Source organism: Scyliorhinus canicula, chromosome 18 (genome assembly GCF_902713615.1).
Source record: "Scyliorhinus canicula chromosome 18, sScyCan1.1, whole genome shotgun sequence".
Taxonomy (NCBI): domain Eukaryota; kingdom Metazoa; phylum Chordata; class Chondrichthyes; order Carcharhiniformes; family Scyliorhinidae; genus Scyliorhinus; species Scyliorhinus canicula.
Genome location: NC_052163.1, coordinates 94,681,405 through 94,697,290, shown reverse-complemented (window position 1 = coordinate 94,697,290; position 15,886 = coordinate 94,681,405). Strand labels below are relative to the sequence as shown.

Here is a 15,886-nt window from a genome sequence, read left to right as displayed (position 1 = left end):
TGCAAGCCAGTAGCTACTCGCAGCAGGCGATACAGCCTACAGGATAGGGTCTTTATCCGATCGGAGATCCGACGGCTGCTCAGTGAGGGGATCATAGAGGCCAGTAATAGTCCCTGGAGAGCTCAGGTGGTGGTCGTCAAGACTGGGGAAAAATTTTGCATGGTCGTCGACTATAGCCAGATCATAAACCGCTTTACGCTCCTAGACGCGTATCCCCTCCCCAGAATTGCAGACATGGTTAATCAGATCGCCCAATATCGGCTATTTTCCACGGTGGATCTGAAGTCTGCATACCACCAGCTCCCAATCCGCCCTGAGGACCGCCACTACACGGCGTTCGAGGCCGATGGCCGCCTCTTCCATTTCCTCCGGGTCCCTTTCGGCGTCACTAACGGGGTTTCGGTATTCCAACGAGCAATGGACCGAATGGTAGACCAGTACGGGCTGCGGGCCACGTTTCCGTATCTGGACAATGTTACCATCTGCGGCTATGACCAGCAGGACCACGACGCCAACCTCCACCGTTTTCTCCAAACAGCACAGAAATTAAATCTCACTTATACAGTAACAAGGAGAAATGAGTTTTCCGCACAAACAGACTGGCCATCCTCGGCTACGTCGTGGAGAACGGAGTCCTGGGCCCAGACCCGGACCGCATGCGCGGTCTTAGAACTCTCCCTCCCTCATTGCCCCAAGGCCCTCAAACGGTGCTTGGGGTTCTTCTCGTACTACACCCAGTGGGTCCCTCAATATGCGGACAAAGCCCACCCACTCTTTAAGGCCACACGATTTCACCTGTCAGCTGAGCGCGCCAGGGCTTCAGCTGCATCAAAGAGGACATCGCTAAAGCAGCCATGCGGGCGGTGGATGAATCCACTCCATTCCCTTTCAGATTGAGAGCGACGCCTCAGAGGTAGCTCTAGCAGCCACTTTAAATTAGGCAGGGAGGCCCGTTGCATTTTTCTCCCGAACCCTCTCCGCTTCAGAACTCCGACACTCCTCAGTCGAGAAGGAAGCACAAGCCATTGTGGAGGCTGTTCGTCACTGGAGGCACTACCTCGCAGGTAGAAGGTTCACCCTCATCACCGACCAACGATTGGTTGCCTTTATGTTTGACAACTCGCAAAGGGGCAAAATAAAAAAGGATAAAATCCTTCGGTGGAGGATCGAACTCTCCACCTATAGTTACGATATTAAATATCGACCGGGGAAGCTCAACGAGCCCTCGGATGCCCTATCACGCGGGACATGCGCCTGCGCGCGGATCAGCCGTCTGAAAGCCATCCACGTTGATCTCTGCCATCCAGGGGTCACCCGGCTCGCCCACTACATCAGAGCCAGAAACCTGCCTTTCTCCAACGAGGAAGTAAAAGCGGTCACCAGGGACTGCCCGATCTGTGCAGAGTGCAAACCGCACTTCTATAGACCAGACAGGGCCCACCTGGTCAAGGCTTCTAGGCCCTTTGAACGCCTTGCGATAGATTTCAAAGGGCCACTCCCCTCCACTAACAAGAGCATTTATATCCTCAACATCATCGACGAGTTCTCCCGATTCCCTTTTGCCATTCCATGCCCTGATATGACCTCCCAGACAGTAATTAGGGCCCTATCTTCACCCTGTTCGGTTTCCCCAGCTATGTGCACAGCGACCGGGGTTCGTCCTTTGTGAGCGACGAGCTGCGTCAGTATCTGCTCGACAAGGGCATCGCCTCGAGCAGGACTACCAGTTACAACCCCAGGGGGAACGGGCAGGTGGAGAGGGAGAACACGACGGTCTGGAAGACCGTCCTACTGACCCTCCGGTCTAGAAAACTCCAAGTCTCCCAGTGGCAAGAAGTCCTCCCAGACGCGCTCCACGTAATTAGATCAGTCCTCTGTACAGCAACTAATCAAACCCCTCACGAGCGACTCTTCATTTTTTATAGGGGCACTACCACGGGAGTCTCACTTCCGGCGTGGCTGAGGACACCAGGCCCGGTCCTCCTGAGGAAGCACGTCAGGGGGCACAAAACTGACCCCCTTGTTGAAAGGGTGCACCTCCTCCATTCCAACCCCCAGTACGCATTCGTGGAGTTCCCGGATAGTCGCCAGAACACAGTATCCCTTCGGGACCTGGCACCCGCTGGATCCAGCCCCCCCCACCCCCACTGAGGAACCCCTTACCCCGTTCCCTATGCTGCCGCCCCCTCGCGCCCCCGATTCTGCAAGCTCACCCCACCGGTTCCACGAGCCGGAACCAGCCCACCCCCAGCACCCCCAGTCTCTGTTCGAGCCAGAGGTGTATAAAGTTCGGACGGGACCCGCCCCGGAGTCTGCCATCGTACCCCAGCTCTCAACACCCACCCAGCCACCGCAAGAGGCTGCAACCACGGTGCTCCGCAGATCGAAAAGAACAATTCATCCACCGGACAGACTAACTCTGTGAGCCACCACCCCCGCTGGACTCGATTTTTTCACAGGGGGTGAATGTGGTGAATGTGATTCACACCGGATTATAAACTGTATATATATGTGTCTGTATTGTAAGTGCAGTTGCACTACCTGTCCTCCAGGGGGAGTAGCTCTGGGAATGCTCGAGTTGTATGGGGCTTCTCCCTTGGCTCTGCCCAGGACTCCTCCCCCGCAAGCTGCTGTATAAAAGCTCAGTGCCACATGGTCAGCCGGCCAGTTCACCGAAAGTTCAATGGCTAACCGGCTGTCTCTGTTGTGAGTATATTAAAACCGCTATTCTAATCCTACAAGCACGTGTCCGGAGAATTGTTGGTTCCAACAGTAAGAAGTCTTACAATGCCAGGTTTAAGTCCAACAGGTTTGTTTTAAATCACTAGCTTTCGGAGCACTGCTCCTTCCTCAGGTGAATGAAGAGGTTGGTTCCAGAAACATTGATGTACCATCAATTCGATTCGAGACACATTTAGGATCCGAACTGTGGCTTTAATCAGCTCGTTGTTAGCCCAGTGGTCGACTGCAGAGAATGACCGACCGCCGGAAACTCTGGGTACTTATACCCTGCCTCGGAGGCGGGGCCTACTTGCCTTTCGACCAATTGGAGAGCAGTCACATGACTAGTCCCAACCAATCGGACGAGAGGCACATGTCCAGCCAGAGCCAATGGGAAGCCAGTGCTCTGCACCAATGGCAGTGCTCATATCTATACCACCACATTCACCCCTTGTGGAGAAAGAAGGGGGGGGGTAAATGGGAGAGGGGGGGGCTCCGAGGACTGGTGGTATGAGCAGCGAAAATCGATAGGGGTGAGCTGCCCACTGGCTCGTGGCAAAACAATACTACTACTAATAACAACAGAATAATCACAAAAATGTCCAAGAAAAAAATGGCAAAACAATACTACTACTAATAACAACAGGATAAAATGAAATGTCCAAAAAAAATGTCCCATGGCCACATTAGATGGCGACGATCAGCCTGTCGGGTGCCCGTGGTGTTCTGGAGGACTGTCACAGTGGAGCCGGTGACGTCGGGCCGATGGTCGTCCTTGCCTCCGGGAGCGTCGGTCGTAGATGTGTCTCCGTACCCCGGGCCGGTGGTGGAGATGCTGTAATCGGGGGAGAGGGGGCTTTTGCGCTGGCTCGTGGGGGCGAGGGGGGGAATTGGGATCGGGGGGGAGGTGTTGATGTAGGGGAAGAAGGCCGCACGCTGGCGGGTGCCAGGTTCCGAAGCGAGACCGTATCCTGCCGACCGTCAGGATACTCCACGTACGCATATTGCGGGTTGGCGTGGAGTAACTGGACTCGCTCAACCAATGGGTCGGACTTGTGCACCCGCACATGCTTCCGGAGCAAGATGGGCCCGGGGGTGGCCAGACAGGTCGGGAGAGGGGATCCTGAGGATGATTTCCTGGGGAAAACAAGAAGACGTTCATGAGGTGTTTGATTAGTGGTGGTACAGAGGAAAAACCGGATTGAATGCAGGGCGTCGGGAATGACCTCTTGCCAACGGGGAACAGGGAGATCTCTGGACCGTAGGGCCAGCAGGATGGTCTTCCAAATGGTGCCATTCTCCCACCCGACCTGACCGTTACCCCGGGGGTTATAACTGGTCGTCCTGCTAGAGGCTATGCCCCTGCTGAGCAGGAACTGACGCAGTTCGTCGCTCATAAAAGAGGACCCCCGGTCGCTGTGGATGTACGCGGGGTAACCGAACAGGGAGAAGATGGATAGGGGGGCCTTTATGACGGTTGTTGTGGTCATGTCGGGACAGGGAATGGCGAAAGGGAATCGAGAGTATTCGTCGATAACACTCAGGAAATACGTGTTACGGTTGTTGGAGGGGAGGGGACCCTTGACGTCTATACTGAGACGTTCAAAGGGGCGGGATGCCTTGATCAGATGTGCTCGTTCAGGGCGGTAAAAGTGCGGTTTGCACTCGGCGCAGACGTGGCAGTCCCTAGTGACCGTCCTGACTTCCTCGACGGAGTAGGGCAGGTTGCGGGTCTTAATAAAATGGTAGAAACGGGTGACCCCTGGATGGCAGAGGTCCATGTTGAGGGAGCGGAGGCTGTCAATCTGCGCGCTGGCGCAGGTACCGCGGGATAGGGCATCGGAAGGCTCATTGAGCTTCCCAGGACGATACAAGATAGCGTAGTTGTACGTGGACAACTCGATCCGCCACCGCAAGATCTTGTCGTTCTTGATCTTGCCCCTCTGTGCATTGTCGAACATGAAAGCTACTGACCGTTAGTCTGTGAGGAGGACAAACCTCCTGTCGGCCAGATAGTGCCTCCAATATCGCACAGCTTCGACTATGGCCTGTGCCTCCTTTTCCACCGAGGAATGGCGGATTAAGGAGGCGTGGAGGGTTTGTGAGAAAAAAGGCCACGGGTCTGCCCGCTTGGTTCTGGGTGGCCGCCAGAGCTACGTCAGACGCGTCGCTCTCGACCTGGAATGGGAGGGACTCATCGATAGCACGCATCGTGGCCCTTGCGATATCCGCTTTGATGCGGCTAAAGGCCTGGCGGGCCTCCATCGACAGGCGAAAGGAGGTGGACTGGATGAGGGGGCGGGCTTTGTCGGCGTAGTTGGGGACCCACTGGGCGTAATAGGAGAAGAAGCCCAGGCAGCGTTTGAGGGATTTGAGGGAGTTGGGAAGAGGGAGTTCCATCGGGGGCACATGCGTTCGGGATCGGGGCCTATCAATCTGTTACGCACTACGTAGCCAAGGATGGCTAGACGGTCGGTGCTAAATACGCACTTATCCTTATTGCAAGTTAAATAAAGCAGTTTTGCAGTTCGGAGGAATTTTTGGAAGTTGATGTCGTGGTCCTGCTGGTCATGGCCGCAGATGGTGACGTTATCGAGATACGGGAAGGTGGCCCGTAAACCGTGCTTGTCGACCATTCGGTCCATCTCCCGTTGGAAGACCGAGACTCCATTTGTGACACCGAATGGAACCCTGAGGAAGTGGTAGAGGCGCCCATCTGCCTCAAACGCGGTGTACTTTCGGTCACTCGCGCGGATGGGGAGCTGGTGGTAGGCGGACTTAAGGTCCACCGTGGAAAAGACTTTGTACTTCGCAATCCTGTTAACCAGGTCGTAAATACAGGGGAGAGGATACGCGTCCAGCTGCGTAAACCTGTTGATGGTCTGACTGTAATCGATGACCATCCGGTTTTTCTCCCCAGTCCGAACTACCAGCACTTGGGCTCGCCAGGGACTGTTGCTGGCCTCGATAACTCCTTCCTTAAGGAGCCTCTGGACCTCGGACCCGATGAAGGTCCGGTCCTGGGCACTGTAGCATCTGCTCCGAGTGGCGACTGGTGTACAATCTGGGGTGAGATTAGCAAACAAGGAAGGGGGGTTCACTTTGAGGGACACGAGGCTGTAAACAGTAAGAGGAGGAATAGGGCCACCGAATTGGAAGGTCAAGCTCTGCAGGTTGCACTGGAAGTCCAGGTCCAAGAGTGACGGAGCGCATAGGCGGGGGAGAATGAGGAGTTTGAAATTTTTGAAAACCCTCCCCTGGACTGTGAGGTCCACTATGCAGCACCCGGTGATTTGGACGGAGTGCGAACCCGAGGCCAATTCAATTTTATGTTTAGCTGGGTGGATGGGGAACGCGCAGCGTCTTACCGTGTCGGGGTGGACGGAACTTTCCGTGCTCCCGGAGTCCAGCAGGCACCTCGTTTTGTGTCCGTTGAGCTGCACCATCATTGTAGTCTTGCCGAGCGAGCGTGGTTGCGACTGGTCGAGCTTGATGGAAGCCAGTCGTGGTGATAGTTCCAGATCCTCCTCAGTGGCAGAGTAATCGCTTGCAGGGCCTTCCGAGTTGATCCAAGGTGGCGGCGCCCAGGACCCGCACGTGGAGCCGGGCCCCAAGATGGCAACGCCCATGGCCCACACATGGTGTCCGGGTCCCAAGATGGCGGCGCCCGTGGGAGCCTCGTGGCGGCTGGGGGCAGTGTCAGCAGCGTCTGCAGGCCGGTCGGGGCAGCTGGGGGTGCGGGTCGGGAGGACTGTGGGGCCGTTGCGGGAGCTGGGAGGCGGGCCGGAGAGGTTGGTGTGCAGTGTGGGGCCCTGGAGGGGCCCGGGGTGGGGGGGGGGTGGCGATCCACGGTCGCTGCGTGGGACAGCAGCGACCGACTTGGTCTGGCAGACCACCGCGTAGTGGCCCTTCATCCCGCAGCTCTTACACAGAGCGGAGCGGGCCGGGAAGCACGGGCGGGGGTGCTTTGAGAGGCCACAGAAATAGCAACGGGGCCCCGCTAGTTTATTGCAGCGATCCGCAGCGCAGGCTTGGGGGGGGGGGGGGGGGGGGGGGGGGGGGGGGGGGGGGGGGGGGGGGGGGGGGGGGGGGGGGGGGGGGGGTGGGGGGGGTGCGGGGTCCACGGAGGATGGGGGTGGCGCGTGCCATGAAGTCCAGGGTGTTGCCGCGCGGCCGGGGGCGTATGCGTGGGCGTTCAGGTCAGTAACCTCCAGGGAGGTTGCCAGAGTCCGTGCTTCAGCTAGGCTGAGGGTGTTCTTTTCTAACAATCATTGGCGGATAGAAGGAGACTGCATGCCAGCAACGTAAGCGTCTCTGATTAGAAGTTCCATGTGCTCCATCGCCGAAACTTGGAGACATGCGCACGTTCTCCCTAGAGCTGTGAGGGCCTGGTAAAACTCGTCGAGGGACTCACTAGGGAACTGTTGTCTGGTCGTCAGGAGATGCCGTGCGTAAACTTCGTTCACCGGCCGGAGAAAGTGTCCTTTGAGAATGTCCATGGCCGCATCAAAGTCGCCTTCATCTTCGATCATTGCGTAGACCGATGTGCCCACGCATGAGTGGAGGATGTGGAGTTTCTGCTACTTGGTGGGCTTGCCGGCTGCAGTCGTCAGGTGGCTATTAAAACACGCCTGCCAGTGTTTAAAAATTGCAGACGCATTTGCAGCATGCGGGCTGGTGCGGAGGCAGTCAGGCTTGATGCGAAGCTCCATTCCAAAATTCTAGCTGATTAAATTGATGTACCATCAATTCGACTCGAGACACATTGAGGATCCGAACTGTGGCTTTAATCAGCTCGTTGTTAGCCCGGTGGTCGACTACAGAGAATGACCGACCGCCGGGAACTCTGGGTACTTATACCCTGCCTCGGAGGCGGGGCCTACTTGCCTCTCGACCAATTGGAGAGCAGTCACATGACTAGTCCCAACCAATCGGACGAGAGGCACATGACCAGCCAGAGCCAATGGGAAGCCAGTGCTCTGCACCAATGGCAGTGCTCATATCCATACCACCACAAACACATATGTAGACAAAGTCAAAGATGCAAGATGATACTTTGAATGCAAGCATTTTCAGGTAACTAAGTCATTGAGGCTTGAGACAATTCACACCTCTTTAACCTGGGGTTACCCCTCTCTCTGGATCTGTAAAGACTTAATTACCTGCAAATGCTCACATTCAAAGCATCCTCTTGCACCTTTGACTTTGTCTATATATATGTTTCTGGAACCTACCTCTTCATTCACCTGAGGAAGGAGCAGTGCTCTGAAAGCTAGTGATTTGAAACAAACCTGTTGGACTTTAACCTGGTGTTACAAGACTTCTTACTGTACTCACCCAGTCCAACGGCAGCACCTCCACATCACAGTTGTTTTTAAGCCAGCCAGGGAACACCGGGAGGGGAGGAGGCATGAGGGGGTTGTGATGCAGAGGACAAAAGGTAAATGGGAAAGTCTGTGGCGGGTGGAAGGTAAGAAAAATTAAATGACAAAAGAGGCAATACTGAGAGCAAAAAGGTAAAGGAAACAAAGGATGCTCTTGAGGTAATATAAATAGGAAAACAGAATCAAGACCAACAGCTGCGATCCAAAAATGAAGAAAATGGTTGTGGCAGAGGTTAATGGAAATGTGAGGTGCTGTTCCTTAAGCTTCTATGAACTTCACTGGAACAGTGCTGAAAACCAAGGACAAGAGAGGTCAGCGCGAGAGTAAAGGTGGAGAATTAAAATGACATGTGACCAGAGGGTCTCAGTCACTCTTGCAGACTGAACAAAGGTGGTTTGCAAAGGTGGTTCCCAATCTACGTTTGGCTTCCCCACTGTAGAGGAGCACTAAGTTTAAAGATACACAAATAAATCTGTTTGAATTTACTGAATTACCAAGAGGCTCTGTTCTTAAGTCCAAGCTATCTCCATACTGCAGGAGACACAGAGGAAGAATTAATTGAGGAAGAAACAAAACAAGCTCAGTCCCTGATCGCCGCAAATCAGTAGATGGGAATGAATCTCAGGGCTAACATCTTACGTTGATAATCAGTTTGTGTAAATGGCTGAATTCGATTAGCATTCCCGAAGAGAAGTCAATGGATATTGCACAAATATGTGAGGGGAAACCACATTACACATAACCCAATCCCATTCCTCCCCCAAACTTCACATCGACATACTTCAGAAAACATTGCAAATGATCCTCTGCTCTTCCTGCTCACAGGTTTGGTTTGCTGAATCACTCAACACTGAAGATGCTGCAACATCCTTAACTGCAACTCACCAATGCCATCTCAAGTCGCCTGTTTCTTCATGGACCAGCTCCAAATGCTGAAGAATGATTTTTCCTGATGGAAGAAATAAGAATGAAATGAAGGTGCAGAGAATCGTTAGTCTTGTGACAGTCTTAATAATAGTCAGGATTGCTCCTCGTTACAGGATTTTCACTTAGGGCCATTTTGAAGTGGACCATACACCAGCGACACAATGTGGCATCATACATCCGCTCATAAAAATCAGCTGACCAGAAGTGGGGTATGTTCACTTGAGCCATGAGAACTAGGGTTGAATAGATTATAGATGTCACCTAAGTGACTCTGATGACACAGGTGATAAATGCCCAGCTTTATGTAGTACTTTGTAATTCAAGCACGGAGGAGTCTTAAGTTTGAATCTTGTGTTAGCTGATTTCACCCAAGGCTGCAATAGGGTCTCCAAGAGTTTACCCAAACTAGCTGGGGCCTTGCCATTTTCAGCTGGCTCTGAATATCCCTCATTCCGATGACACTTGTGGCAGAGATATTTGAGCCATGTTTGTGGTGACGAGATAGGTTTCTGCCTAGTCAAAAACATTTTACCTTTCTGCGCTTAGGAGACAAAGATGCATCGATCAACACCTTATCATATTTCAAAACCACTGTGAAGAGCACAAAAAATAGTACCCAATGAGCCTGCTCTGCATTCAACGTGACTAAGGTCATGAGGACGTTGATTAACACATGAGAGTGTGATATTGCTATCACAGAGACATGGATAAGGGAGGGGCAGGACTGGCAGCTCAGTATTCTGGTGTGTAGAATCTTCAGGTGAGACGGGATGGGCGGGGGGGCTGTAAAAGAGGAGGTGGTGTTGCACTCTTGATCAAGGAGTCGCTTCACAGCTCCAGGGTCCCAGATTCGATTCCCGGCTTGGGTCACTGTCTGTGCGGAGTCTACACGTTCTCCCTGTGCCTGCGTGGGTTTCCTCCGGGTGCTCTGGTTTCCTCCCACAGTCCAAAGATGTGCAGGGTAGGTGGATTGGCCTTGCTAAGTTGCCCGTAGAGTCCAAAAAAAAAGAGTAGGTGGGGTTCCGGGGAATAGGTTGGAAGTGTGGGCTTAAATGGGGTGCTCTTTCCAAGGGCCAGTGCAGATTCGATGGGCCGAATGACCTCCTTCTGCACTGTAAATTCTATGATACTATTCTATGAGTCAATTATTGCAGTGAGAAGGAATGTTACCTTAGCATATGGGTGGAACTTCGAAAGAAAAAAGGGAGCAATCAGATTGCTGGCTGTGTATTATAGGCCCCGAGACAGCCATGGAGAGATAGAAGAGCAGATATGTAGACAAATCTCAGAGAAGTGTAAAAAATAAAAGGGTAACAATAGTCGGGGCTTTCAACTTCTCCAGTGTTAATTGGGATAGGCAAAATGTGAAAGGCTTGGGGGGAGTGGAAATAAGTTCCCAGATGACACGAAAATCAGTGGTGTGTTGAATAGCGAGGAGGAAAGCCTTAGATTACAGGACGATAGAGAAGGGCTGGTCAGATGGGCAGAACAGTGCCAAATGGAATTTAAATCTAAAAATGTTGGGTGATGGATTTGGGAGGAATAATAGGGCAAGGGAATATACAATGAACGGTTAGAGTAGTACAGTGTGCAGTTCTGGTCGGCACACTATAGGAAAAGTGTGATTGCACTGGTAAGGGGGCAGAGGAGATTCACCAGGATATTTCCAGGGCTGGAGAGTTCCAACTATGAAGAGAAGCTGGATAGCCTGGGGTTGTTTTCCTTAGAGCAGAGGAGGCTGAAGGGGGATTTCTTTGAGGTGTACAAAACATGATGGACATAGATAGGGTAAAGAAAAAGAAACCTTTTCTCTTTGAAGAGGGGTCAATACCAGGAAGCATAGATTTAAGGTAAGGTGCAGGAAACTAAGGAAATTCGGCAGGTCCACATTGACTCTTACCAATTTTTACAGACAGAAAGCACCATGGAAAGCATCCTATCTGGCTGCATCACAGCCTGGTATGGTAACCTCTCGACCCAAGACGGTAAGAAACTACAGAGAGTCATGAACATATCCCAGTCCATCACGTGAACCTGCCTCCTATCCATTGACTCTGTCTACACCTCCCGCTGCCTTGGGAATGACCACGCCCATCCAGGTTATTCTCTCTTCCAACCTATTCCATTGGGCAGGAGATACAAAAGTCTGAGAACACGCACTAACAGATTCAAAAACAGCTTCTTCCCCATTGTTAGCGGTCTCCTGAATAACCCTCTTATGAACTGAGCTTCGCTCATCCCGCATCTTCTCTACTGAGTAGCACTGGACTCCGTACTGTCATGGACCAGGGTTTAGAAAACTCCAAAGCATATCATGGAGTTCACCTGACCCACAACTTTTAATAGATTTTGGTTATGGGGAGCACAAGGGCCCAGTTTACAGGTGTGATACAACAGAGATCTAAAGTATTTTTAAAACAAAACAATGTTTATTCTATGAATCCAGTTAACATTTTATAAACACACAGTAAACAGTTTATCATCTACAAAAACTGATACTTTCCCAAATACCATATTCTATAGGTAACCCTTAGTAACATTCCTAACAACATGCATATGCCCAAAACATATTTTAACAAAGACAGCAGGTTTAAATTCTCTACAGAAACAGGTATTACTTTGGAGTTTTCTGAACCCTGGTCCATAACAAATTGGGGGCTCGTGGGATAAAAGTCTATCTTTTGTGATTGAGTTGGCTTAGTGAACTTAGTGAGGGGTGAACATATTTGTGTTTGCTTTTCAGGTGTGGTATACCAGTTTAAGTAGGGAGTGTGTTGTGGACAATGGCTCTTTCAGAGGCTCGGCGGTTGCAATGTTTCTCATTTTAAAATAAATATGAAAGCGATGGAAGAACAATATTTTTCACTGTACCTCAGTACATATGACAATAAATCCAAATCCAAATTTAGAGGGGATTTAAGGAAAACTTTTTTGACCCAGAGGGTGGTGGGGAATCTGGAACTCACTGAATGAAAGGGTGGTAGAGGCAGAACCCTGACAACATTTAAGAAGCATTTAGATGAGCACTTGAAACATCATAGCACACAAGGCTACAGACAAAGTGCTGGAAAATGGGATTAGAATAGATAGGTGTTTGATAGCTGGCACAAACGATAGGCCAAAGGGCCTCTTTCTGTGCTGTAAAAGGTCTATGTCTCTACGAATCTAAGGTCAATCTTGGGCTTCAGCTCCATTTCCTCACCTGCTCCCATATTCTTTAATTCCTCGTGAAACCAAAAATTTGTCTGTCCCAGCCTCAAATGTATTCAATGGTGGAGCATCCACAACCCACTGGGATAGAGGATTTCAAAGATTGGCAAACCTTTGAATGAAGTAATGTCTCCTCATCTCAGACCTAAATGCTTGGCTCCTTATCTTGAGGCTGTGCCCCCGTGTTTTATTTATTAATGAGTTCATTTCGGGCGGCACGGTAGCACAGTGGTTGGCACTGTTGCTTCACAGCTCCAGGGTCCCAGGTTCGATTCCCGACTTGGGTCACTGTCTGTGTGGAGTCTGCGCGTTCCCCCTGTGTCTGCGTGGGTTTCTTCCGGGTGCTCCGGATTCCTCCCACAAGTCGCGAAAGACGTGCTGTTCGGTAATTTGGACATTCTGAATTCTCCCTCAGTGTACCCGAACGGGCGCCGGAGTGTGGCGACTAGGGCCTTTTCCCAGTAACTTCATTGCAGAGTTAATGTAAGCCTACTTGCGACAATAATAAAGATTATTCTTATTATTTCCAGGATGTAGGCATTGCTGGCTAAGCCAGCATTTATTGCTAAACCCTGATTTCCCTTGAGAAGATTGTGTTGAGCTGCCATCTTGATCCGTTGCAGGCCACGGGTGTAGATACACTCACAGTGCTGTTAGGATTCCCTAACCTGTGGAAATATTTTTCCAGCGTCCACCCTATGTGACCCCTTCAGAAATGTTTAAGTTCCAATGAGATTGTCTCTCATTCTTCTCAACTCCAAATAATATAAGTCCTATTTACTTAGCCCGATCCCTGGGACCAATCTAGTGAACCTTCACTGTACTGCCTCCAATGCAAATATATCCTTTCGTAAATGTGGAGACCAAAACTGCACAGAGTACTCCAGATGTGGTCCCACCAAAACCCTGTACAACTGTGGACATATTTATTTCTGGGGCGGCACGGTGACGCAGCGGTTAGCACTGCTGCCTCATGGTGCCGAGGTCCCAGGTTTGATCCCGGCTCCGGGTCACTGACCGTGTGGAGTTTGAACATTCTCCTCATGTCTGCGTGGGTTTCACCCCCACAACCCAAAGATGTGCCGGTTAGGTGGATTGGCCACGCTAAATTGCCCCTTAATTGGACAAAAATCATTGGGCATTCTAAATTTATTTTAAAAAAAAGAAATATTTCTTTCTTCTTGTACTCCACTCCCCTTGGAATAAATGCCAACATGTCATGTGCCTTCCTGATTGCACCTGCATGTTAACTTTCTCTGTTCCATATGTTCTAGGCTTGTCCGGCCTTGGAGAGGTTTTGGAAGGGGGTGGCGGGGATTTTGTCGGAAGTGGTCGGGTCTAGGGTCAAGCCGGGCTGGGGGCTCGCGATCTTTGGGGTAGCTTTGGAGCCGGGAATGCAGGAGGCGAGAGAGGCCGGCATTCTGGCCTTTGCGTCTCTTGTAGCCCAGCGCAGGATTCTGTTACAGGGGAGGGACACGCGGCCCCTGAGTTCGGAGGCCTGGATCAACGACATGGCTGGGTTCATCAAGTTGGAGAGGATGAAGTTTGCCCTGAGGGGGTCGGTACAGGGGTTCTTTCGGCGGTGGCAGCCCTTTCTCGACTTCCTGGCGAAGAGGTAGAGGGTGGTCGGTCTCAGCAGCAACTTGGGGGGGCGGGGGCGTGGGGGGGGGGGGGGGGGGGGGGGGTTTGGGGTTGGTTAGGGGGTTTGTTTTTCCGGCGGTGGGTTTGCTATGTTGTTATTTTCTTCTTTCTTGTATTGTTGTTGGTTTTTTGTTATTATTTGTTTTGGGGGGTGAGTTCTTTTCTTGTGTTGGTGTGGAAACATGCCTTGTTTGTTTTAAATTGTGGGGAGAAAATTTGTTATTGAAAAACTTGAATAAAAATTATTTTTAAAAAAAAACTTTCTCTGTTCCTTGTACAAGTGCACCCAAGTCTCTTTGAAAATCAATACTTGCACAACTTTCTAAAAATAATTCCACTTTTGTAGGCTGTCAAGGTGTATAATGTGGTATTAGTTTGAAGCAAGGTGCCAGCTGGGCAGTGCCAAGGTGCCCACATTCAAGGAGGTGGGGCAGGGAGCCACCCTGCACTTACCCTGACCACCCTGGGGTCTCCGGTGGCCTAGGAGATCCCCAGGCGCCGACTGCCTGGTCCACATTTGTGTGGACCACCACTGATCGTCACCCAGCTACAACCTCACTGGGAAGCCGGTGGATCCCACGTAGGTAGGTTGTAAGTAGGCTTGCGACCTACATCCGCGAGCATCATTCGGTTCCACCCACTTTGGGTGGGGATCTGACTCCGATGTCTCGCGGGACTTTGGAGAATCTGTCTGGTCATACTCACCGTACAGGGCGTTGAATTCAACCGTTTCCGCCTGTACGTTCTCCCCAACCTCTGTGCTACACTATTACTGGGCCTGGATTTTCAATGTAACCTCCAGAGTCTCACCCTCAAATTCGGTGGACCCCTACCTCCCCTCACCGTTTGCGGCTCCACGACCCTCAAGGTTGACCCTCCCTCTCTCTTTGCCAATCTGACTGCAGATTGCAAGATCGTCGCCACCAGGAGCAGACGGCACAGCACCCAGGACAAGACCTTCATCAGGTCTGAAGTCCAGCGGCTGCTTCGGGAGGGTATCATCGAAGCCAGCAACAGCCCCTGGAGAGCCCAAGTGGTGGTGGTTAAAACTGGGGAGAAACACAGGATGGTCGTGGACTACAGCCAGACCATCAACCGGTACACGCAGCTCGACGCGTACCCCCTCCCTCGCATATCTGATATGGTCAATCAGATTGCACAGTACCGGGTCTTCTCAACAATTGATCTGAAATCCGCCTACCACCAGCTGCCCATCCGTAAATCGGACCGTCCCTACACTGCCTTCAAGGCGGATGGTCGCCTCTATCAATTTCTTAGGGTTCCCTTCGGCGTCACTAACGGGGTCTCGGTATTTCAGCGAGAAATGGACCGAATGGTTGACCGGTACGGACTGCGGGCCACGTTTCCGTACTTAGACAATGTCACCATCTGCGGCCACGACCAGCAGGACCATGACGCCAACCTTGCAAAATTTCTCCACACCGCATCTCTCCTCAACCTCACTTATAACAAGGAGAAGTGCGTGTTCAGCACAGGCCGCTTAGCCATCCTCGGCTACGTAGTCCAAAACGGACTACTGGGGCCCGATCACGACCGCATGCGCCCCCTCATGGAGCTCTCTCTCCCCCACTGCCCCAAGGCTCTCAAACGATGCCTGGGGTTCTTTTCTTACTACGCCCAATGGGTCCCACAATACGCGGACAAGGCCCGCCCACTGATCCAGTCCACACAATTTCCCCTCACGGCCAAGGCACAACAGGCCTTCGCTCGTATTCGCTCAGATATAGCCAAGGTCGGAATGCACGCAGTAAACGAGACACTGCCCTTCCAAGTAGAGAGCGTCGCTTCAGATGTTGCCCTTGCCGCCACTCTAAACCAGGCTGGCAGACCCCTGGCATTCTTTTCCCGCACCCTCCATGCCTCCGAAATCCGACATTCCTCTGTTGAAAAGGAGGCCCAGGCAATCGTTGAAGCGGTGCGGCACTGGAGGCATTACCTGGCCGGCAGGAGATTCATTCTCCTCACTGACCAACGGTTGGTA

At 51.8% G+C, this 15,886-nt stretch overlaps 1 protein-coding gene across 2 annotated transcripts in view; it reads right to left on the bottom strand.

The window, feature by feature from the left end:
- The window catches only part of matk (megakaryocyte-associated tyrosine kinase), a 147,137-nt gene that overhangs the window by 69,766 nt on the left and 61,485 nt on the right, over positions 1-15,886 (bottom strand). Inside the window, exon 2 of one of the 2 annotated variants that reach the window (XM_038777002.1) lies at positions 8,992-9,053. In XM_038777002.1, coding sequence (XP_038632930.1) covers positions 8,992-9,000 — 9 coding nt within the window. In that variant the 5' untranslated portion in view covers positions 9,001-9,053. Of the gene's footprint in view, positions 1-8,991; positions 9,056-15,886 lie in introns of both variants that reach the window. The other variant, XM_038777003.1, reaches the window with a different exon arrangement.